The following is a 25459-nucleotide window of genomic DNA, read 5'->3' as shown; positions in this document are numbered from 1 at the left end:
TTTTTTTCAAATCGAACCTAACTAACTAGTGCTCGTACTTTCCACCTTTTGTCAATACGACTTGGCTCCAAGCTGTTGGAGCGCTTTACCCTCATTATCCCCTCCCAAAACCCTAGAAAACCCAAGCAAGAACCAGAGCTGAGAAACTGAGAAAGCAAAATGGGGAAGAAAAACCAACCAGAGGATCTCCTGGAAACCCTAGGTGACTTCACCAGCAAGGAGAACTGGGACAAGTTCTTCACCATTCGAGGCAGCGACGACTCCTTCGAGTGGTACGCCGAGTGGGCCGAGCTCAGAGTCCCACTCCTCAATCAACTCCAAGAACCTTCGCCGTCTTCTGCAGCATCGGCGGGTTCGATCTCGCCGCAGATACTCGTGCCGGGATGTGGCAACTCCCGGCTTTCCGAGCACCTCTACGATGTCGGGTTTAAGAGCATCACCAATATCGACTTCTCCAAGGTTGTTATCTCCGACATGTTGCGTCGCAACGTGCGGGAACGGCCCGGCATGCGGTGGCGCGTCATGGACATGACCAGCATGCAGGTGCGGTGTCTGGGGAAATGTTCGATTCGTTGTGTGTGTTTGTGTTCATAATGTCGAAGAATGATCATGGTTATTTCCAATTTTGATACTTAGTTGTTGTATGAGCTGAATGTATACAAATGCGCTTGTCCTTTAGTTCTTGTAGCTTGTTTTGGTGCTTTATTGGTTCGGTACGGATGCATATGTAGATTTTGGTATTCTTTTGGTATATTTGGTCGATAATGGTCTATGCTAATTCACACAGTGATTTCTGAGCTGAGTGTACCAAAAAATGTACTTGCCCTTTTGTTCCTGTATCTTATTTTCCAAAATTTCCGCCTCAAAGTTGACGAGTATGTTGTCTTGGTATCTCTGCCATTCGTAGTTTAATATTGCCAAGTTTGCCCTCAAATATTTGACTGTTGCTCTCAGCCATATGAACCAGTATATTGCTAGATATAGTATAAGTAGCACTTCCTTGAACCTCTCTACCTCGTCTCCGTCTATGCTTGAAATGTATAATGTCAGAGTGTTGCGAAACGTTGGGGAGTGGCAGATTCAATTAGTGTTTGGTAAGGAGAAAAGATAGAGTGTGCACATAAGCAATTGAAAATGGTCAATAGTCTTATTAGATATCATTCACATGGTGCCTGCTTTCAAGGCAAGAACTTTAGGAGGTCTACTTATTTTCAGTTTTTAACCAGCAATATATATTTTTTTTTTATAAGTAGTCGAAATTTATTAAGAGCGAAAGAGCGCTACCCACGTGCACATGAAGTGTATAAGAGAAACACGTAACTGGGAAAAGACAAAAGTCAAGGAAATCAAGAAAATTAATAATATGTAAACAACTAAAGGTAGCTGTCCATAGGTAAAGAATAGCAATGAAAGCAAAGTCTAAAATTTGCCTTCCCCTTATGAACGCATTATGAGAGTTTGAAATAATTTTCTCCAATACTATTTTCAACATGTTGGCGGCAAGAACTTTGATGACAATTTTATAAACTCCACCCACCGGACTGATAGGTCGAAAATCCCTAATATCAGTAGCCTTTTTTTTTTCTTCCCGGAATGAGAGCATTGAAAGTTGCATTAAGATTTTTTTCAAACTTGTCTCTAGCGTGGAAATCATGGAAGACCTTCATAATATCTTCTTTTAACACTTTTTTTTTTTGATAAGTAAATGAAATTTTATAAAAAGCGTAAGGCGCCCCTCTAAGTACATTGGAAGTATACACAAGGAAACACCTAAGAAGGCAATCTTTTAACACTTTTAATGATATGTGTTGAGTGATTGAGTGGTGTTGTTTGTGTAAGAAGAGTGGGATCTTTGGAGCTACATTCTTATTTTATTTGGGGTAGAGTGGGTTCTGCCACGAACGGTGTTGGAGTTGTTGAATAGTTGGGGGGTGGCAATTGGGTATGGTCATGCTAAAGAAGCTTGGCGGTTAGCTCCTCTGTGCTTATTGTGGTGTATTTGGAGGGAGCGGAATGCGCGGCTCTTTGAAGATGTAGAGACATCTATGGTGGAGCTACGGAAGCGATTGCTCAATACGTTATATATTTGGATAGCGTCCCATCATAGCTTGAATGTTTTTACTTATGTAGACTTTTTAAAATTATTCTCTGTTCGTCCCTCTTAGGGGTTCTCTTGTATATTTCCCGTGTATAAGGGTTGCGCCCCTCTGTGCTTATTTTTATAAATTGCAATTACTTATAAAAAAAAAAAAATGATATGTGTTGATTACTTTTATATATATACAAAACAAACTTCTTTTAACACTTCCAGACAAGCTTGAAAGAAGGCCATAGAGTAATTGTCAGGGCTCAGGGCTTTCACCACTTCAAAGACCTCGTCTTCATCAAATGCCTTCTCCAACCAATTAGCCTTAACCTCACCAATGGAGTCAAAAGAGAGACCATCCAATTTGGGTCGCCAGCTAAGCTGTTCAGTATGCAAACTATCGTAGAATTGGACAATGTGTCTCTAATCTTGGCATGATTCGTAGAAATTGAGCCATTTACCATAAAAAAGTCAACGGTATTGTTTCTTCTATTCGAGTTGGCCACTCGGTGAAAGAACTTTGTGCACTTGTTACCCTCTTTAAGCTACAACGCTCTTGATTTTTGCCTCCAACTCATTTCCTCCATAAGAGTAGACATTTCTGAATCACTTATCGCTTTAACCTTCCTCACTTTCTCCATTTCACCTAAAGCTCTCTCTTCTTTCAAAAGATCAAGATCTCAAAGTTCATCCAAAAGAAGCTTTGTTTTTTGGTCTTGCTACATTGCCAAATACCTCCTTGTTCCAAACTTTTAAATCCGCTTTTAAAGCCTTTAGTTTGCGAGCTAACATGAAGCTTGGAGAACCTTGAAAGTGGTAAGGTCCACCACTGCTTCACCCTATTTACAAAATTCTCTAATTTCAACTACATGTTATCAAACTCAAAATACCCTTTACCAGCAATAACTTTTTTTATGGACAACTAATCAAATTATAGGTTTGACTTTGTGTATAGTTTAGGATTTAAAGTCATCTTTGATGAAAAACGTGACAAATATATTTAGTTAGGCTCATTGACAAGAAAAATGTAGTAAGATATACAAAAAAGGAAATGCTTGGACTTAATGCTATCATACCGAGTCTTGATTTGTCGGCGATTATATATCATTTTGAGGGCTCTAGGAAGGGAAGGGATCTGGGAATGCGAATTACTAGAGATGATATAGTTAAAAGTAAAGAGAGTAACTATTTCTCCAAGCCTAATGGCTTTGGTCATCATCTCCAATCACTCAAATGTGGCCAATACTTGGCAATGATAATTTCATGTCGAAGAGATTCTTGGTATGTTGGGAATCTCGATAGCGATTTTATCAAAAACTCGAAAAGAGAGTAAACTTGAGCCAGGGGCTTTGGTAATACTCTCCATTTGCTGAGTGCAGACTCAAACACTCAAATGAGACTTAGTAAAACCTTTTTTTTTTTTTTTTTTCAAAGAGGATTTTGGTCTCTTAGGAATCTCCATAGCATTTTTGTCAAAAGCTTGCTTCCTTAAAACCTGATTTTCCCAAAGCAAAAGATCGAATAATACCACAAGTGATCCATTGTCTATCAACATAAAAAAGAATGTTGGACATATACCCTTATCACAGTCGTTGAGATGCATATTAATCTTTTTAACCACAATGACATGTATTCTATCTTGTCCATAATTGATGTACTTGGTATTCGATGAATTGTTGCACGTATAAGCTAATGCAGTTGACTCTCTGACAACTAATAATGTATTGGCGAAACTGATTGATATAATTATTAAGTTTTCATTCTTAATCTTGTTGTGTTATCCCATAGAAAGGTTGAATTCAAGCTTAGATTTTGCATAAAGAAGGCTTTCTAAATGTCCTTCAAAGCATGGCCCTTGTTTTTAACAACCAACTATGTATTATCTGTTCTCCAATGATGCCTAACAAGTTTCAACATCTGTCAAAATTGAGAGTTTCTAGATTGTGCGTGTTTTTGCATTATTTGCTTCTAGATATGAGAAGTGAATAAGCGATCTAGTTTACTAACTTTTTATGTTTTCTATGGCATTTGATATCCTGTTGATAAATTACTGAAGTTTTTAAATAAATTCTCCTTAAAGTTGTCCTCTGTTGGTGGATTAACTTTCCCAATTAGCTTTATGTCATTCACACCTTAGGGGTTAAAAAGAAATAAATATATATCCAGGAATGAATGCTTGCTGCAGAAGCTTCTATTATCCTCAGTTTTGGTGCAAAATTTTCTAATTTACTTGGTTTTGCATAAAGATATATACGTTTCTTTTGATAGGTAATGCATTTTATTAAAAGCGCAGGGGTGCAACCATAGTACACATGAAGTATACAAGAGAAAACCTCTTTGATGAGAAAAAGAAGAACAAAAATCCACAAAATCAGAAAAGTTAGAAAATTGTGAGATATTGTACACCCATGTCCATATATAAAGTGTTTTGACCAAGATATTCTTTAGCTCTTCCACCGAAATCTCGCAATCTTTAAAACACCTTGCATTTCGCTCTCTCTCTATATACACCACATCAAGAACAATGGGGACATCCTCCAAGCGTCTAAAATGGAACGACTTCCCAATTGGGTTTTCTGCTATGGTTGGGTCTTTGTGGGTGTTTTTTTTTCTTGTTTCTCATCTTTTTGCTCTCTCTGTTTTTACGTCCTTTTGCATACTCCCTGCATCCTCAGGGGCGCTTTCATCTTTTATAAAATTTCTCTTACTTGCAAAAAAAAAAAAATCCAACAACTCTATCACCTTTATAGGCATGACCCATTCTACTTCAAAAAGGCTAAAAATCAAAGCCAATAATTCTCTTGCCACTTTACAATGGAGAAGAAGACGATCTATGGATTCTCCACTCTTTTTATGCATGCAACATCAATCAGCCACTATGACTTTTTTCTTTCTCAGGTTATCCAAAGTTGGAAGCTTTCCGAGAGCTGCTGTCCACACAAAGAAATTCACTCTTGATGGAACCTTGACTTTGCAAATAGTCTTGCAAGGAAATGATGAACTGGACAAAGTGGATAATGGTTGATAAAATGGTCTTACTTCAAACTTCCACTGTTTGGATGGTATCCACCAAATATTATCATCACCACCTTGTCCCAGTTTGAGAGAGTCCAACGCATTAAAAAATGCAGTCACTAATTCTACCTCCCAATCTTGCACAGGTTTGATAAAAGATATATTCCATTGAATATTTTCATTAGAAAACTGCAAATGATCCGCTACCCACACCTCCTTATAGCAAGCAATACTAAAGAACTCTGGAAATGATTCCTTCAGTAGCTGGTCCTCACACCATAAGTTATGCCAAAATCTTATCTTGGTCCCATTCTCCCACATCATTTCTAACAAATCTTGAAAAAAACTCCCCACCCCCTCCTTATGGGCTTGTTTGGCAAGAGTAATAAAATTGTCCCTCCCCCTCTTCACTTATTCCAAAAACAATCAATTTCAAAACATTCTAACTTTATATCACATCAATAATTTATTATTATTATTTAAATAAAAAAAATCACTACAATACAAAACTTTTTCACTTTTCTATATAAATTCTTTTTACTTTATATCACATCTATCACTTCCAACTCCCACTCCCAACTCCCTCTCCCTTACCAAACAAGGCCTATATGTTTCCACACTCCTACTCTAAAGGATCCCACTACTTCTTTAGAACACCAACCTCCACTCATACAATCATAAATGAGAAATCTCATCGACACCAAACTAAAATACTTAGAATGGAACTCATTATTTTAAAGTTTAACATTGTTAGATGCATTTTCCTTTCTGCCACATTTTTTTTTTGTCGGGTTAATAGATTTGTATGGTGCCAAGATAATTTAATCAGTTTATTGTGTATAACTGATGTCACCATAATATCATCAGTTTCCTTGGTGTGCAACCCTCAAAATGATGGTAATGTTTAGGCCATTCCCCCCTGCTGGTATGGCATGACGCCTGTGTTTATTGATCCTGTCCTTTCTAACCTGAAAGAGTCCTGAATGCTATTCCATGGCCTGGTTAGCAGCTGTTTGCTGCTGCAAGATAAATGACTGTTTGCCTCCAAACTGGTCTCTTTCTGGCTGCGGTGTATTTTTGTTGGTTTTATTACACAGTTTATACTGGGTAAATGGTTTTCATAACTATGCATTTTAGATTAACAATACTTCATATGTATCTTGATTGGTTTTAGGACAATATGATTCTTCTTCCCTAATTCTTGCTAATTTGCAGTTCATGGATGAGACTTTTGATGCTGTACTTGATAAAGGTGGATTGGATGCTTTGATGGAGCCAGAACTTGGGCCTAAGCTGGGGAATCAATATTTGTCAGAGGTCTCCTGGTCTTTCATTTGAGCATATTTTTACAGATACATCTGTCATATGCCATAACGTAATTTAGTTTAATTGGTAACCGGAATCCAAATTTTATGTTAAATTGATATACAATAGTGATTGTATTTCCAGGTGAAGAGAATTCTGTCATCTGGGGGAAAATTTATTTGCCTTACCTTGGGCGAATCTCATGTTCTAGGTACTGCTTTGCCAGCTTTATTTTAGCGGGAAAAGCAAAAAAAATCATTATTCTTTTGCCAATGCTTGTTTTTGCATTTTAAATCTCTTCAAAGGAATAGTAATTTTTAGTTATCTTTCCTTAGGTGAATATGGACTTTGATCGAATACTGATTCAGGGAATTATTTAAAGTACTTGCTTTTGATGTTGGTCGCATATTTAGTGAAATTTATCACTGTCTTGTGCCTGTTCTGAAGATTGTGCTTGTTCCATCCTTTTCAGGTTTACTTTTCTCTAAGTTACGATTTGGGTGGAAAATGAGTGTTGAGGCCATACCTCAGAAACCATCCAGTAACCCTAGCCTTCGAACGTTTATGGTGGTTGCCGAGAAAGCGATGTCTACTACTTTGCATGAGATAACATCATTGTTCAATGAATCTTCCCCTGATTGTAAAGGAAATCAGGTAGAATAACTGGCTTCCGTGTCTCTTGTGGTGATGAAGTTCATTAGCAATAATGTATGACCATATAGAAAAAGTGCTCTATGGAATGTAACAGTTTTCCTACAATTTGTTTAGGTCTGTTAAGCCTGTTAAACCTGAAGGTAGTAGAGAGTAGATGTTTTCAATATAGTTACTTTTTTACATAATCTCTCTTATGTCAAATATGGGAAAACTAATTTCTTGAAAGCTTGAAAAAAAGTGGATCTGTTTTTAGGCTTGCGGACTTCATGAAGCTCTTGAAAATGAGAACCGAATTCGAAGAGGATACTCCGATGGTTCTGATATATTGTACTCACTTGAAGACCTGCAACTTGGAGTTAAAGGGGATCTCACGGAACTTTGCCAAGGTCGTCGGTTTGAGCTTACTTTGGGTGGAAGAGGGGGTGATTACAGAGCCATACTTCTCGATGCTCGGCTGCAGTCTGATCCATTCGTATATCATTGTGGGGTTTTTATTGTGCCTAAGGTCTGTCTTAGCATATCTATATGGTTTAATTACTCGTGGGACAATATCATACATATATATATTTTTTTCTCTTTCGTGGTACAGAAATAAGACCGAATCCAATTTGCGATATGATTGGAATCTGCCATTCTTATTTATTAAAATGCAAAAGGAAGCATTTCTTATAACAAATCAAGTTCAAAGAATCAGTTCATTAAAATGATCGTGCCAGTTTTGTATTTTTCTGTTAAAAACCAATGAGTTTCTTCAAAAATACCAGAATAAGTACGGGATTTTATTTATTTATTTTTTTTAAATGTCTACTATATGTTAGTCCAGCTCTGCATCATGATAAGATGGCAAATAACTTTTTTCTTTTTATTGTTTATGACCATCCGTCTAGCCCGAGCGATTTCTTTTCAAAAAAAAAAGGGTGAACCAATTTCGAGCTGTTATTGTGTCTGCTTTAGTAAAACTTTGCAAATATTTGGTAGCAACTAATTTAAGCTATTATTTACCTGATTTCTTGTTAAACATTACAAACTTTAACTACGAATTTATCCTGTTTGTCTCCTACCTGTCAAACTTAAGGAATAGATTTTGTTAATTTGTTGTATAGCATTATCTCTTTAAAGATTTATTATCTTGACTGGCCTAATCATTGGTCTGACTGGAAAAGAGTGAATAATGCTCATCTTTTTTATCTTTTGAAAGTGTAATTGGTTGTGTGTTTGTTGTTATTTTGAATTCTGATTGCTGTAATAATATGTTTTCTCATAATTGTGTGATACCCCAACAAGTTAGTCCCACACTGGGTGGGTAGATTGTCTACATTGAGTGGGTAGATTATAAAGGGGCTCATGAGTGCCAAGTCCTACATTGATTCATTATTAGATGAGATTGAGTTTTGTAAGTAATTTTACAGAGCTCCAATTGCAACTTGACTAATATTTTTGGAGTAATAGTGTAGATGTGACGGACGCTTTCTCTGGGTTACAAATAGTATCAAAGCAATCTAGTAACACTATGGGGCACTGAGGCACTTAATGATGTGGGCCATGAGAGCATCGGAGATTTGAGTTGGGGAGATTTTGACACCATAGAAAAGTTAATCCCACGTTAGGTGGGTAGATGCTCACATTGAATGAGTATTATAAAGGTGCTATAGGTGCTAATTTCACGTTGACTCTTTATTAGGTGAGTTGAGCTTTATAATTGATTGTAAGGAGTTGTAAATGCAACTTGACTAGTTTTTTTGGAGTAATAGCACAAATGTGCCTAGTGTTTTTTCTGAGTTGTTACAAGTCAAGTTACAATTGGAGCCATGAAATTACATGTAAAGCCCAGTTTTATCTAGTAAGGAATCAGCATGAGACTTAACACCAATGAACACCTTTATATTCCACTCACTCAATGTACACAATTCACCTATCCAATGTGAGACTAGTTTTCTGGGGTGTCCCAACCTTCTCCATTCAAATCCCTAAGATCTTCATTAGGGCTCATGTTATGGAGTGCTTTAACACTATATGTGATTACTAGGTTTCTTTGATATCATTTTTCACAACCCAGAGAAAGCGTTAGTCTCATCTACACCATTATTCTAGAATGACTAGTCAAGTTACAATTGGAGCTCCAAAAATCACTCGTAAAGCACAGTCTCATCTAATAAGGAACTATGTGAGACTTGACACTCCATGAGCATTTTTATACTCCATTTACTCAATGTGGACAATTCACCCCCCCCCCCCCCCCCCCCAAATGTGGGACTTTCTGGGGTGTCACATAACTAGTTATTTTGGAGTAATCGCGCAGATGTGCTAATGCTTTTTCTGGATCATTATAAATTGGGTGTCAAGTAATGATAGGGTAGATGAAAAAAGCTTCTATTTATAGCTTGACAGAGTTCTCTTTATCTTCATTCTTTTTCATTACCGTGTCATTGCTTTTTGGTTTATTTGTATGTGCACATACACATCGATATAGCAGAGGATCTAAACTTTTCAATGATTCTCTTCTACTTGCTGCTTTTATGTGGCCTTTCTGTCTCTTTAGGTGAGCCCGTTTTCAATAGTTGTTCTGTTTGAAGTTTGTAACTGTGTGTTAGATTTCAGACTCGGGCTCATGAATGGCTATTCTCTTCAGAAGAAGGACAATGGATGGTAGTTGAAAGCTCAAAGGCCGCTCGTCTCATAATGGTAACTTCTGAAAAGCCATCATATTGTTATTTCAATTTCTGTTGATTATTCTCAGAATTACAGCGCCTAAATGAAATTTATGTGCCAAATGAAGGTTCTACTAGATACTAGCCACAGTAATACCAGCATGGATGATATTCAGGTAGTTTGTTCTTTCAATTTGTATATGATGAGGCATATCATTGCAACATGCTAACTATTAGTTGTAGTTATTTACTAAAATCTGTTATTTTTTATCTCCCCAGAAGGATTTGTCTCCACTGGTTAAACAGTTGGCACCTGGAAAAGGCGACAATGTGGCTCAAATTCCGTAGGTTACTTCATTTGCTTTAAAGCTTTGCCATGATATCATCTTGAGCCATGTTCGCTTATAGTAAAAGTAATTGTTTCCTAAACTTTTAATTGGTTTTCGATGTGTCCATAAATGAAATAGCCTACACAGCAGTTAGCAAATTACGGTACTTGAATTCTGTTATGGAAGTTCGAGTAAGTCCTTTGCAAAATTTTTGTGAGACAATGCTTGATATGACTAAGAAAATTGAGGAAGGGAATGATCTCTTACATTATTAGGAAATGATCTTTGTTGAATATTCTTTCATGGTGTTTTTGCTCATTATTTGGTAATTGTCAGCTGTTGTTTCTGAAATATAGATTGTTAGTCTAAGGACCAAGGCCTGGAACAAAAAAGAATAAAAAATAAAAAAAGAAAAAAAGAAAAGAAAAGAAAACAAAAAAAGAGAGGAAAAAGGAAAAAAAAGAAGTGAAAGGCTATACAAACTCACTTTATCCAAATGGTGTTGACGATGTGGCCCTCCCATCCCAGAATTATCAAAACAAAAATTTGTTTATAGTTTCAAAACACTGTTATGCAGTATGCTGGAAAAGTTCAAGAAATTATCTGTTTACGCCAAGGGCATTCCCTGTTGCTCCTTTCTGGTTTTGATAAAGTGTTTCAAGCTGTTCTGTCATTTACAGCTTGTCTCATATATTCTTCCGTTGGGTGGTTATTTCTGCAGGTTCATGACGGCAAGTGATGGGATTAAGCAGCGGAATATTATTCACAAGGTGTGAAAACTCTTCTTATAAAGCTGTTTAATTTACAGTGTGTTCTGCATGTCCCAAAAATGAAATTGAAAGCCGTTACTTTTAGTTATGTAACTTCAAGAAGAGTATGACAAATGGTTTAGTTAATCCTCTAGCTTCTTTTGGAGAATAGCCCCATTGTGTTTAATGTGGACCATATAGAGCGGAATGCAAGATATTTTGAATATCATGAAAGTCGAAGGACGAGGTCAAAAACATTTTGGTCAAAGACTCAAAGCCCTCTTTAATTGGACAGGGGCTTTTAATATGCCACATTGTGTTTAATGTGGACCATATAGCGCAGCATGCAAGATGTTTTGAAGATCATGAAAGTCGAAGGACGAGGTCAAAAACATTTTGGTCAAAGCCCTCTTTAATTGGATAGGGGCTTTTAATATTTCTTCTTTTTCTTTTGTGGGTTGTGCTTGGGTCGGATCGGTGTTGTGGCCGTTGCTTCTTGTATACTCTGTGTGTATTAGGGGCGCCTTACGCTGTTTTTTAATAAAATTTGCACTTCTCAAAAAAAAAAAAAAATTCTTCTTTTTCTACTTATAAAATATATATATATATATTTCTTTTTCTAACTTCTCTCAATTTGTGGAGTTTTGTTCTTCTTTTCGCCTTTAGTGAGGCCTTTCTTTGTATACATCATGTAGGGTTGCGCCCCTTTGCCATTTTCAATGAAATGAATTATTTATTAAAAAAAAAAGTTTTTTTTATTGAAGCACTTTTGTTGTTCTTGCTTATTCACATTTGCAAATTTTGGCAAGATTTGATAAAATTTGTATAGCACCTATCATTTAAACCAATGCTTGAACTAGCCTAAGCAGCAGTTAGGTTCAGGTGCTGGTTGTATCCTAGGCCAGATTTCAAGCCTTCCTAGTAGCTGGTAACTCTCTCTTCACCTTTTACCCCTTTCCCTTAATACCCTGAAACTTTGGTGGTGATTCAGCTTTTGGTCAAATGTTTAATGTCCAACATTTCAATATTTCTTTTTTTTGATGAGTAAGGGAAAATTCAATAAAAGCGCAAAGAGCGAACAAGTACGCAGGGAGTATGCAAGAACGACAACTAAGAAGAAGAGGAAAATAATACAAGAAAATCATGATAATTAATCACTATAGCCTATAGGGGCAAGGAACGCAGCCATCCAAGAATACAAAGAAAGAAAGAAAAAAGAAATGAGCTCCTCAATGGTTATTTCTTTGTCCTCAAACTGTCTATCGTTGCTCCCTCCACAAGCATCATAAGAGGCAACAAGGGACCGTCTTCCACACAACCGCACTCCGAGAGCAACCACCCGTCCACCAACAAGCAAATAGATCTACCACCCGACGAGGCATAACCCAAAACAGATTTGAGTGACTAAATATGGCATTCCAAAGAACGCAAGCGACCTCACAATGTAGGAGTAGATGATCCACAAACTCCCCATTCTTTTTACGCATATAACATCTATCAATCATAATGACTCGCCTCTTTCTGCCACCCAAGCGAAAAAAGCCACTTTTAAAGGAACCTTGGTTTGCCAAATACTTTTCCAGGGGAAATGAGCTGTCTCCTTGTAAGCAAGAATCTTATAGAAAGATCTAACATCAAACTTCCCTTTGCGTGAAGGAGGCCACCGAAGCTTGTCTTCCCCATCACGATCACCTCTGATAGAATACAATAAGGTGAAGAAGGAAGACAAGACGTCCACCTCCCAATCGTGGGCTGCTCGAATGAACCTGATATCCCACTGAAAAGATCCGTTCTCCAGAATCATATGGGCTGCAACGAGCGAGTTCTTGTCGCAAGCAATGTCATACAAACTTGGAAAAGCCTCCTTAAGGGGCATCTTTCCGCACCACACATCATCCCAGAATTTGATCCTGGATCCATCTCCCAGAACAAGTCTGGTATGGCTAATAAATAAGCTCCACCCCTTCCTGATGTTCTTCCAAAGCCATACTCCGTGAGACCCAGGGGGATCTAAAGAACACCAACCAGCCCAGTGGCGGAGCCACTAAGGGGCTTGGGGGGGCCTGGCCCCCCCCAATCCCCCAAGGTTCTCCCAAAAAAAAAAAAAAATTAAAATTTTACCCCAAATTTTGTTATTTTTTTTTTAATTTTGGCCCCCCCAAAACTTTTTTTTTCAAGTTGGGGGGGGGCTGGCTCCGCCCTTGAACCAGCCCAAGTAGAACCGTACTTAGCATCACAACTGATCTCCACAAGGCCTCTCTCTCATGCTCATAATGCCACAAGCACTTCCCTAATAAAGCCTTATTAAAGGTCCTCAAATTCCGGATACCCAAACCACCTTCTGAAATAGGGGAACAAACCGTGGACCAGCTAACCAAATGATATTTGAAATCTTCACCAAGACCTCCCCACAAAAAATCACGATGAAGCTTCTCTATACGGCTAGCAACACTAGAAGGAATGGGGGAGAGAGAGAGGAAATACGTGGGGAGATTAGATAGAGTACTCTTTATATGGGTAACTCTACCACCCTTAGACAAATACATCCTCTTCCAACTAGCCAGCCGTCTTTTAATTTTGCCCACTACATCATCCCAAATGGACCTAGCCTTGAAAGGGGCCCCCAACAGAAGACCGAGATACTTTAATGGAAAAGAGGACACTCCGCACCCCAAAATGCCAGCCAAATCATCCACATTAACAACATCACCCATTGGAACTAAAACTGACTTGGCCAAATTAATCTTTAAACCTAAAACTGCTTCAAAATACAAAAAAACAACTCGAAGAAAACGGAGGTGGTCAAGATTAGCCCCGCAAAAGACGAAAGTGTCATCCGCAAACAATAAATGAGAAATATTAAGCATCCCATTGCTTCCAGAACCCACTGAGAAACCTGGTAGAAAACCCATGTGAATAGCAACAGTGAACAACTTACTTAGGGCCTCCATCACAATGACGAACAAAAGAGGCGATAGGAGATCACCTTGTCTTAGACCACGAGAGTTGTTAAAAAAACTTGAAGGGGTACCATTCACCAAAACAGAGAATCGGACCAAGGAAATACAATGCGCTATCCACAAACACCATCTCTCACCAAAACCACATCTTCTCAACAGATACAGTAAGAATTTCCAGTTGACATGATCGTATGCCTTCTTAATATCCAACTTGCAAATCAACCCTGGTTCACCTGATTTAATACGACTATCCAAACACTCATTAGCAATAATAACTGAATCAAGAATTTGCCTACCTTTCACAAAAGTATTTTGGGGCTTCGAGATTATCTTATCCACAACCTATCTAAGTCTATTTGCAAGAACTTTTGCAATGGTTGTAGATTATATATGCTTGCACATTGTTAAACTTTGTGAGTAGGGTATTGTGATTGCCTAGGATCAATTCAAGAAAATTATCTGAGTGGAAGTGCCTAAAAGGTACAAAAAGTTATGGTAGAGGTCATAGAATGTCATATAACTCAATCTCAGATGGATTTTTTTTTGGATATTGGAATGTGTCTCCACTGTCAGATTTTTATAAAAATGCTTCATTATGTTGATGGTAGCTTTATCATACAAGGTTTGAAATGACACGTGATTTCTTGGCTTTCATTTGTGAGCTGGCTTCCCATTCTTCAGTTGTCCCTGTTTGGCATTTATTCCTTTGACTGTTAAGGGTATCACATTTGAGCTATTTATATTCAATGAAATTTTGAAGTGTAACTATGTTCAAATCATCCCTAATTGTCACCCTTTCTTTTTTAGGTCTCATCTCCATTAAGTGGGCCAGTAATTGTTGAAGATGTGGTTTATGAGACTGTCGATATTGATATTAGTCGCCTTTTTCCATCTAGAGATTTGATATTTCGTCGCCTTATTTTTGAAAGAACTGAAAGTCTGGTGCAGTCAGAAGCTTTGCTAATTAGGGAAGGATCTTCTCATGAAGTTAATCAGATTGAGAGGAAGAAAAGTAGTTCATCTTCCAAATCCAAGAGAAAAGGAGCTCAGAAGCATATTGGTAATGATCCATGCCATAGATGTCATTGTTATTAATCAAGTTACTTTTTTGTTGCATGGTTTCTTTGGTCAAATTATCATTTTGGTCCCTGAACTGTGCATTTCGTCATTGAAATAGGGGTTATTCAATTCAGTCCATGAAATTGAAATGCCTCAATATTCCTCTAAACATTTCTTACTGTTGCTATAGCAAATGGCAATTGTTGATGTTGCAGATGATTTTTGTGCACATCCTTATGATTTTGATATGATAAGTCAGGCTATATGTTAGTCTCACAAAATCAAAATATATGAAGATTCATGAACTAAATATTTTTAAAATATTAAAATAAATAGAACATGTGTGTGGTGTATAAATCTTGATTTTATGAGATTTGCATTTGGCCTAGCTTTTCAATTCAGCATTATAAGGACATCTATGTAAAATTCATCCACCACATTACGAATGCAGTGTTTGCATAGTGACGGTCAGGCAGAGTAAGAGTAACTTTTAAATTTCAAGGATTACGTTGAAACAATAGATGGTTTGGGAACAAAATTGAAATTTGAACCATAGTTCTGGGACCAAATTGTATTTTGAATTAATCATTCTATTCATATTATTTTTTGGGAAAATATCAAACTGCTAACCTGACTGTTAGACCATTTCCAAATAGATCCTCTAGTTCTAAATTTTCCTGATTAGTTAGTTTCTTTTGTCCCTATTCTGTCAATTTTTCTAACAAAATCTTTGTGCAATTATAATCATGTCCTGAAGAAAAAAATTGCCAAAGAAAAAGGAAATAAAAGCAAAATATAAAAAGGAGCTGTTTCCAGCCCAGTGGGCCTAGTATCCCAGCCCAGGTCCTAGTTCTTCTATTTTTTGTTTTTGGTTGGGTTGGGCTAGCCTAGTGAGCTGTCTGGCTCATGAGCACCCCTAGTAAGGATCTTAGTGTCCTGTGATAAGACAGTTGATACTGTCAGAGCGAAAACAATACTAATTGAGGTTGGCTCAGCTTCAATGCCATCAGCAGGGGCTCTGTATGACTATGCAGTGGTCTTGTTAACGATATCTGACTTCTGAAAAAGCTTAAAAACAGAATTTGTATTTCGGAACAGAACCAAATGTATTTTCTTTTCAAACGTGGTTTTCTAAACTTGATTTTATGTACTTCAGTTTGTGGCATTTCATTTTCCTAATAAAACTGGGGTTTTCCTATTGCGCAAGTCTTTTGCACAAGGATGAGTCAGCCACTGTTTGCACATTTTTCCTTGCCAAATGCAGTGGAGAGGGAGGCTGTATGAGATATGGTTCAACTTGATATATTCCATGTCATGTTGTGGACAAAACTTGTGCGGAAAGACTTAAAAGCATCCTGTTGTGGTGCTTGTTTTCCATCTTGTTTATGTAATGTATTTTTCTTAATGTGACAGAACCGAGCAACCAGCTGAGGGTCTATCATAGCTATTTGGCAAGTTCTTATCACACAGGGATCATTTCTGGGTTTAGCTTGATTTCTTCTTATATGGAAAATGTGGTGGCGGCTGGAAAAACTGTAAGTACTGCTATTTCTGAATAAACAAAAGAAAAAAAAATCATGTTATCACACTTGTATTGTTGAAATTCGTGAAATTGTTTGGTTTCAGGTTTTAATTAATAAAACTGTTCTTCATGATAATTGTTTGGCTTACGTAAAATTTGTTGGTCTGTCACTATCTTACAAATATGAAGAAGACAGCATTGCTTGGTAATGGACATTCTCCCATGTGTCAAACATGAGCCCGTTTAACCCACCTGGGCATGTCACAAGTTGTGAAAACCTACTTATTTGTCTGTTTTTTTTTTTTTTGTTGCTATTTTCTAGATATTAAGGTTGCTTTGTTTTTTACACTGAGCTTTACGAAGCGATCTTTCTCAGGTTAAAGCAATTGTTATTGGTCTTGGAGCTGGTTTACTTCCTATGTTCCTTCATGAATGTATGCCCTTTTTACATGTTGAGGTAATTTTACGCTTGCATCCCCATGCCAATACGCTTTGTCCCCCTCCCAAAAAAAAGGATATGATTTAGTTATCATTTAGTGGGAACTATTTGATGGATTTTCATATCAACAGGTGGTGGAGTTGGACCCTGTGATCCTCAGTCTTGCAAAAAACTTCTTTGGTTTTACGGAAGATAAATGTTTGAAGGTAGTTTACTAGATTCTTGTTGCGTTCTTTTTGTACTTCCATAATTTATAGTTCAAAATATTTCCAATTGTTGATCCCTACGTACAAAACTGCTATTACTTATATAAAAGAAGGTTGTTTAAGATTTTGAGTTTGATAGTGGAGAGACATGACTTAGATGATGATAATCTGGTAAAGGAGTTCCATATTTCAGTCTTCTATCTTATCTCATGATTCACAAATATAAGCTGTTGAAATCTCCCTTTTCAAGCTAGCTCTTTTCTTAATGAGCCATATTTGATACCTTTATACTTTTCTGGACTCTGTTTTCTTCATCTTTATTATAATAATTCCCTTCTGCAAATGAGGTTTCTTACTCAGTTTTCAGCCAAGTCCCTTCTACAAATGGGGTTGGCTCAAGTGGTGAAGGCCTTGGACTTTTGGAGGCATAACCATCAGGTCTAAGGTTCAAATCTCTTTGGGTGCAAACAACTCTTTGGAGCTACACCCCTGACAAAAGCCAGATTTAACCGATCCATGTGATGGGGGTGCGTTAAACGGGTCTGAATTTGTCCTACAGGGGTGGGTAGAAGAAGGGGCCCTGTCTTGGGGGTTCTCTGTCATTAAAAAATAAAAAATGGAGCTATTTTGAGGAACCAATATTATTTTATATCAAACCACTGTGCTGGGTAATTGTCTTTTGACATTATCAAAATGGGGGCATTTTCAAAAAAAAAAATGGGCAAGTGTCCCATGCCAAGAAAGTGTCATGTGCCAAGCACGTGATGCATTTTCCATCCATATTTAACTCCTATATCTGACTCGGGGACCTACTCATAACAAAGTTGTAGTTTGGGAGAGCAAGTTACAGTGAGTTGTAGTTTATGGAGGCAAAACGTAATTAACCCAAAATATTAATCAGAAATTGTCTAAAATGTGTAAATTTTTATTAGTTTCCCTTTTAATGTGCATTGATTACTAAATTTATGTTAACTAACCATTGTACTAACTTGTTGGGGATTTAAATTATCTGAAGAAGCCTGCTCCCATCTAGTTGGACTATTTCTGCATATTTTCGCAAAACCCATTGCTCCCTGTTCAATTTTGAAGTTTTGTTTGTTTTTTTTTTTTTTTTTTCCTTTCATTTATTAAATGAACTCAATTCTTTTGCGGCATTTTGTTTCTTGTGAGGGAGATCATAATTTTTGAAATTATGATAGAGAAGTTGATAAACTTCAAACTTCAAACCTCAAATGTTTAATAATAGTTTTTTAGGATAGAAGTATTTTTCCTTGGTTTTTGTGTGTAAGTTAGTAAAATAATTTGAAAAAATTGATTTTTAGTGCCTTGAGGGTGATTGATGCATAATGTTTTCCAATTTAAGAAAGGTTGGTGTCTAATTCAAGACAAGGAGGGAATGTAATGTAATTTCACGAAACCGAGAGGGGGGGGGGGGGGGTTCATGTAAGTTTCCCCAGTTACTTTGTTCCTAACTATGCTCTAGTTACCCTATGTGTCAATGGTTCCTGGACTGCTTAAAAAAATGTACAAAATCATACTTGTGCCTTGTAAATGCAATGGGAAAGGATAGAAGAACAACATTCTTGGACACTAATGCATGTTGAGTTTTTATAAATATATAGTAAAAAATGGTCATGTGCCTACTTTTGGCATCCTTTCCATCTTGAATTCTTTTGTGTTTACCATATTCATCACTTTTTAGATTCTTGTTTGACATTTCAGGTGCATGTTGCAGATGGTATCCAGTATGTTGGAAAGCTTGCTAATTCTGCAGAAGCTGAAGTGTCTGTCTTTCATGGAAATGGGGATACTTCCTGTGGTTCAAAGTCTCCTTCTAAGCAAAATTGCACTCCGTATCACATAGAAGGCAGCGGCCCTACCAAGGTTGACATAGTTATTATTGATGTGGACTCTTCAGACTCAAGGTGAATCTAAATACTGCATGCTCTAACTGATTTATCATTGTTAGCTTCTTATGGGGATTTTGTACTTCAGTTAATTAATTTTCTAATTTGTATGTTTTGTTTGTACAGCTCTGGGCTTACCTGTCCTGCCAGAGATTTTGTGGAAGTCTCTTTTCTTCAGAATGTGAAAGATACCCTTTCTGAGCAAGGTCTCTTTGTCATTAATTTGGTCTCGCGGTCCTCAGCCATGAAGGACATGGTTGTTTCAAGGATGAAAGCGGTGAGGATATAGAATTATTATCTCTTATTACTCATTTAAGAAAGACTTTTATTAGGGGCAGAATCAGGATTCCAGGGGCTTTTGGCCACATTGGGATCGTTGCGTACATAATCAGTTTAGAATGGTCTATCTTTAGGATTTGGGTCTCCAGCAATTGCTAGTAATTTGGACAACAATTGTGAGAGACTCATATTTGACCTACCTGCCCAATTAAGTTTTGGATTGCTCAACCATCATCCGAGCAAGGAGGTCCCATATGCAGTCTCTTACAATTGCCGGAGATCTCAATCCCTATCTCTGTTGCACAATTTTGTAGCATATTCATATTTGCATGTGAATATAAATGGTATGTGTTAGAATATTAATGAAATGATTAAACTTACATTTTTCTTTCAGCTTAAACTTTTTGGAATAAGTGGTAATTTAACGTTCATAGTTTTCTATTTAGCTAATTTGGTTGGGATGCATTCGAAAATATTATGCAAAGCTATTTGTTACACCATTTGTGTATAGTTTTGTCCTATTTGATTATCCACGTTATATGATGCTTGCTGGTACTTGCATAAACTGTCCTCAAATGATTACATTATTTGTAATTTGTATATCTTTAGGTCTTTAGCAACCTCTGGTGCCTTCAGCTTGAGGAGGATGTTAATGAAGTTCTTTTTGCTCTTCGTTCGGAGTCTTGTATAAAGGAGGATTGCTTCCCCGAAGCTGCTCACAAGCTTGAGAAACTGTTGAAGTTCAAACACCCAGAGATGAGCCAAAGCATTGTAGATGCTACAAAGAAGGTCAGATGTCTCAAGTGAAATACAGCTAGTTGCTTTCCTAGTTGAAATATATAGGAAAGGCCACTACTTCGGAACTAGAAAATTAGGAATTCAGTTTTGATACAGTACTTAAGTGTTCAATGTCTTTACTCTTGAAGTGGACCTTTTGAAGGGTTTTTTTTTTTTTTTTTGTGGGACCGGGGGTTGGCTGTTTTCTAATATGCCCTTTATCTGCACCTCTATAGCTCTATTACTTTAGAGTTTTGGGATGTTTGTGTTGAGATGACATGGTGTGAGGGTGGAGATATGAAGGTGGTGGTGGGTTCGGGCGTAACATCTATGGACTATGGTATTAAAACAAGAGAAATGCTACACAAACTCTTTTTATACTCTTTAGTGTTTATTCCTTAATGTGACATTTGTCACGTCAGCATTCCTCTACATTTTTTAATTCCATTTGCTTATTCTTTTTTTACAATTATCACGTTAAGGAGTAAGCATTTAGGAGTGTAAAAGAGGGAGTTTGTGTAACATTTCTTTTAAAACGAGCAGGATTGGGCCAACCATTTTACACTCTTTAGTGTTTACTTTTTAATGTGATAGTTGCCACGTCAGCTTTTCACTACATTTTTTAATCCTATCTGCTTACTCTTTTTTAACAATTATTACGTTAAGGAATAAGCATTCGATAGTGTAAAAGAGTAGACATTTCTTTTAAAACGAGCAGGAATGGGCCAACTATTTCTCATATTTTTTTGTCAGCCTTATATTAATGAGAAATGGTCAGGATGAAGAATGAATAGAAATAAGGAGCAAAAGTTTTAGGGATGAAGCAGCAAACTTGATAGCATTTACTCTATCCCTGAAAAACTAGCCTAGTAATACGAAATAATACATGGAACTCCATTATCTGAAGATCAAAGAGATAATCCAGAAGAAATTTTGGAATTGGAAGGTTGAGGTTTTATTTCAGGCTGGTAGAATTAGATTAGTTATGTTAGTGGTTCCATCTTGTTGCAGTCTACTTTTCTAATTCCAAAGTTATCCTTTTCTCGTTCCATCTAAAACAGCGTTAACGGAGATCTCTAAGAAAAACTCATTTCCCCTCTCTTTCCCGCCCTTTTCTCTTGTTTTTTCATCCTCCTAAACTAGATCTGGAAGGCTCTTTCTCTGTAACAAGGTACAGATCTACATGAAAATGCAAAAAAAAATAAATAAATAAAAAAGTGGGAGAAAAAAACTTTACTTATAACCTCAGATCTTTCATCACTTTTGCAATTAAGTACTCAAACTTTAAAAAGTGCCAAGTTAAGGTATTTATCTTTCAATTTTCTTTCAAAGATTCCTGTATGTGTATTTTTGTAAATTCCATTAAATTTTGACCATCACCTAAATTTTTTGTAATTTTTTTCTCTTAAAAAAATAATGGTATTTTGAAAATTTTGACAGGATTTAACAAAAAATTCTTACGGAAGATTGTATCCTATATATTATGCCATTTTGCAAACCCAACCGGAGTTGCAGATTGTCTAGCAAACCCGGCAAATAGTAACGATGTAGATGCTATAAGATGAGGGAGAGCTTGGACTCTTACCCAAGGGGAAGAGCTTAGATTTTTGGTAACAAGTTTTGGATGGTTTGATGCCATTAGAGCATCTGTATCAAATTCTTCAAATTTTAGCTAAATAATCTACTTTTGTTATTTTATCTATCACTTTTAAAAAGTTTCTTACATCAAACTCTCTAAATATTTCTCTATTTTAACTAGATATTGTCTTTTATGGGTTTTGAGAGCAATCACTTTAACTAATTCTCATGAACATCAAAATTGTATCAGAACAACGTACTCAATAAAAGGAAAAATCAACCAAAACAGAACAACATAAACTCCATTAATCAACCACCATCCATTCGGCCATTGTAGGGGAAGAAAACTCCAACAAATCCAACCCACAACTCAACAACCAATTGAAACCCACAATTTCAAATCCTAAATCAATTGAAAACAAAGAATGAAACTCACGTTTGGGAAGGGAAATCCGGAGCACATCAGAGGATGAGGGACCTCGACGGTGTTGCTTAACGCGTCAAGGTTGATACGGCATATCTCAGAGTCCCTCTAGAGTATGAGGCTGAGGTTAGAGCTTGTGTTTATGGAGTTCTTGAGGTGGAGATCAATGAAGCCTGTTCTATCGATTACAGAGCAGAATGGCTTGGAAATGGATCGGAACTGAAGAAGCGTCCGGACCGGTAGCAGGTAGAGCACGACAACGAGAATCTCCGACGGTCCGCCATGACAGGTTAGTCTTTGAAGTCGATTTGTGAGCATCTAGGGTTAGGGTTGGGGTGGGGGCTGGGACTGGGGTTAGAGCTTGAGAATCGACCTGTTGTCCTCTCCACACTCGACCACACCCTCCCTCTTCTCCACGAGATCCTCCGTCTTCAACCTCGCTAAGTCAAAATCCTCAGAAAAGGAAAAGGAAAAGGAAAAATAAAAAGAAAAAGAAAAGGAAAGGAAAAAGGGGTGCCGAGGAAGAGAGGGAAGATGCGGGAGAAAGAAAAAAAAATGATAAAAAAAAAAATGGCTTAAAAAATTTTGGGGTTAAATTTGGAGAGGTTTTCTGACATATCTTATTTTGAGAAAAGTTTTGGAGAGTTTGATGCATGGAGCAAATTCTGATTTTTCTCTAAAATTTGGTGAAACTTTTAAACTGGAGAGCTCACTATAAATGCTCTTACGTTTATGCTGTTAACGTTAAAGACGTGTTAACGGAGTGATAAATGACGTGGCAAATTTTGGTCTTTAATATTTTGACACATTGTAAATCTAATTAAATTTTGGAGGAACCCGAAGGAATTAAATGTAGTTGCTTTAGGGTTAAAGGAAATTATCCAAAACCCCTCGAGTTTTTTTATTCAGGGATTTCGGTCAAATTCATTGATTTAAAATCTAAAGACCAAATCTCCTCAAACTCAACCTTTTTTTCTTGTCCTTCACAACTTAGTCAAAAACACGAGCCCACATGCAAATAATTTTCTGGAACTTATTTTGAGTGAGTCGCTGGATTCATGTTGCATTGACCAAGTCAATAAAGAAACTGAGTCGTTAAATAAGGGTGCGTTAGGATTTGGGAAACTTGTTCTTTAAGGTCTGCAAATTAAATATGGTATAGAAAATATAGGTTTTTTTTTTTTTTTTTTTTTTTTTTATATAATTTTTATTTTTCTAGTAATATAAGAAAGAAAGTTTTGAAAAAAAGAAGAAGTTTTCTAGTCATCGTAGTAAAGAAGAGTAGTCTTCGGAGGTTTTAAATGCGTTAGGAAAAAAGGTTTGAGTTGAATGGTAAAGAGTTGAAGGCAAGTTTAAAATGTGACATTTGTTGGATTTATTTCTATTGAGAGGACTAGCATAGTTATTTGTTTAGTTTTGGGCTCATAATAGGATATGCTAGTTTTTGTGGACACATTAGGAAGCCTTTAGTCTCACCCTATATATAAGTGAAGTTAGCCCATTAGACTTCATTCAGTCAACATGTGAAATCAGGGTTGAGGGTAAAAGTTTCTTCATGTGTCCACAAAAATTGGCACATCCCATTATGAGCCTAAAACTAACCAAATGACTATGCTAGTCTACTCAATAGGCATAAATCCAACAATCTGGTTAAGGTATACTAGCATGGTCAACATGTTTAAAATCGTGAGAAATGTGGTCATTCTTTCTAGAAATAAAACATAAGGTTTTATTGGCTATGCCAAAGGCATGCGAGGGTGCTTTAGTATCCAAATGAAAGTTCTTATCGAGATTGTGGCAGTGGTTCGGCTACTTCCAACCAGTTAAGGGGGTGGCCAACCAATTTTTCATGGTTGAAGGGTGATTCGGCCATTCCTTCAATTTTATTTTATTTGGGCCCAATTACCAAGGACCATTTGGGCCCAGCTACCAAAAGACCCATACAATGTCTTCTCCAAGTAAAGGGCCCAAAACATCGAATACCCTTCAGGCTTGAATAGCCACAAGGGACCAATGTAAGGTCCCGTGACCTTGGCTCAGTACTTGTTGTGCCATGACCAAGAATTTGAGCACACCGAGTAGTGCAAGGCACAAAGTACCAGATCCTCACCATGCCACATCACATAACCTACAGGAGATTCCCAACGAGGGTTATGTGATCGTTACAACCATAAATAAATGGGAGTCTGTTCCAGTGCTTTCTAAGAAAGTTTACTCTTCATTGGAAAAAAGGCAGGAAGTACAATTTATAAACAGACGAGAGAGGACTCCATTAGTTACGATGCATCTTCTAGCTATTTTTCTACTTTCCTTCCATTCATTCTCCTATCCTCCTAATTGACTTGAGCATTAGTGGTGGCCCCGTTGGCACTCCCAGCAAGCTTCTTTGCTCTCCTTTGTTTTTCTTGCAAATGTCATCTGTTGAGATTTTGGCTTTCGGTCAACTGTACCAACAATTTGGCGCTATTTGTGGGAACAACAATTCTCATTGAATTGAAATTCCATTAGACAAAGACTCCATGCCAAACACTAGGTCAAAAAGCGTCTAAGGCGATTATGCTAGCACCTCCGCCCAACCTAATTTCCAATAACCTCGATTCATGGTGCTCAAAACCCAATTATTCTAGCTCTCCTAGAAAATGAACCTCCTCTTCCAGTAAAACTACAAAATGATGCAATACCACCAGCACCACCGAGTGTAAAAGATGGAGCCACCCCCATCACAGCCACCAAGAGCCGCCTCTAGGGCACGAAGCGGAGACTAATGGGCGAGCTCACGAAAGTAGCACAAAAAACTGTGCGTATAAGACTTGACTACCATCACCCCCAACAAGACTCCAGACTCCATCAACCAAATCACCTGACAGAGGGCATTCAGGTGGATGCCCAAATAAACGATTACAAGTCAAATATGATGAGATGATCAATGTGGTAAATTGTAAGCACTCCTCTATCATCAAGAACATTCTTTAAGGAATGAACCTCTCTTTCACAATGTGGAGGTCATGGAGCTATGCCTCTCCAAAATTCAAAGTTCCTCATATCTAACATGTACGATGGATCCAAGGATTTGGTGGATCACATCGAAACATACAAGGCCCATATGCCTTTTCAAAACATACTAATTCAAGTCGATGGTGAAGAAATGAGCAAAGAAGAACCAAAATTTGAGGAGTATAAGATGAATAATGCTACATATTACCCTTGTGTCCCTCTAAAATTGATGTGACTCTTAAAATCACCATTGAATTTATGATAGACCATCATTGAATTTTGATCCAATTGTAATTTTAATAGCCACATTAATTATGGGAGGACAAAAGGTGAACACAAAGATGGTATGTAGCATTACTCGTATTAGAGAGAGAGAAGTGAAGAAAGGGCCTTACCAAGAATCCCTTTTATATTATTTAAGCAACAGAGGTGGCCCCCTTCAGCACACACAGAAAAGTTGGGCGCTTCTTGGGAAGGTTCACTCCTCCCTTGGAAAAAGGTGGGAAGTACATCTTATAAATAAATGGG

The 25459-nt window shown here is 37.2% G+C and overlaps 1 protein-coding gene across 2 annotated transcripts; it reads left to right on the top strand.

The window, feature by feature from the left end:
* Positions 1–36: 36 nt before the first annotated feature.
* Positions 37–20356, top strand: LOC133871979 (uncharacterized). 2 transcript variants are annotated; one of them, XM_062309476.1, is made up of 16 exons: positions 40–543; positions 6317–6418; positions 6551–6617; positions 6879–7060; positions 7314–7565; positions 9659–9742; positions 9837–9884; positions 9988–10052; positions 10759–10807; positions 14554–14806; positions 16219–16340; positions 16704–16784; positions 16898–16972; positions 18695–18897; positions 19006–19156; positions 19768–20356. In XM_062309476.1, the coding sequence occupies exons 1-16, from the start codon at positions 160–162 to the stop codon at positions 19963–19965; spliced, it is 2316 nt and encodes a 771-aa protein (XP_062165460.1). In that variant the 5' UTR covers positions 40–159; the 3' UTR covers positions 19966–20356. The 2 variants fall into 2 exon arrangements, 1 of the variants encoding a protein (XP_062165460.1); XR_009900908.1 differs by lacking the exon at positions 19768–20356 and having other exon boundaries at positions 37–543; positions 18708–18897; positions 19006–19145.
* The last annotated feature ends 5103 nt before the right edge of the window (positions 20357–25459 follow it).

This window comes from Alnus glutinosa, chromosome 1, assembly GCF_958979055.1.
Source record: "Alnus glutinosa chromosome 1, dhAlnGlut1.1, whole genome shotgun sequence".
Taxonomy (NCBI): domain Eukaryota; kingdom Viridiplantae; phylum Streptophyta; class Magnoliopsida; order Fagales; family Betulaceae; genus Alnus; species Alnus glutinosa.
The sequence above is the reverse complement of the archived record's forward strand: the minus strand, read 5'-3'. Positions and strand labels throughout refer to the sequence as shown.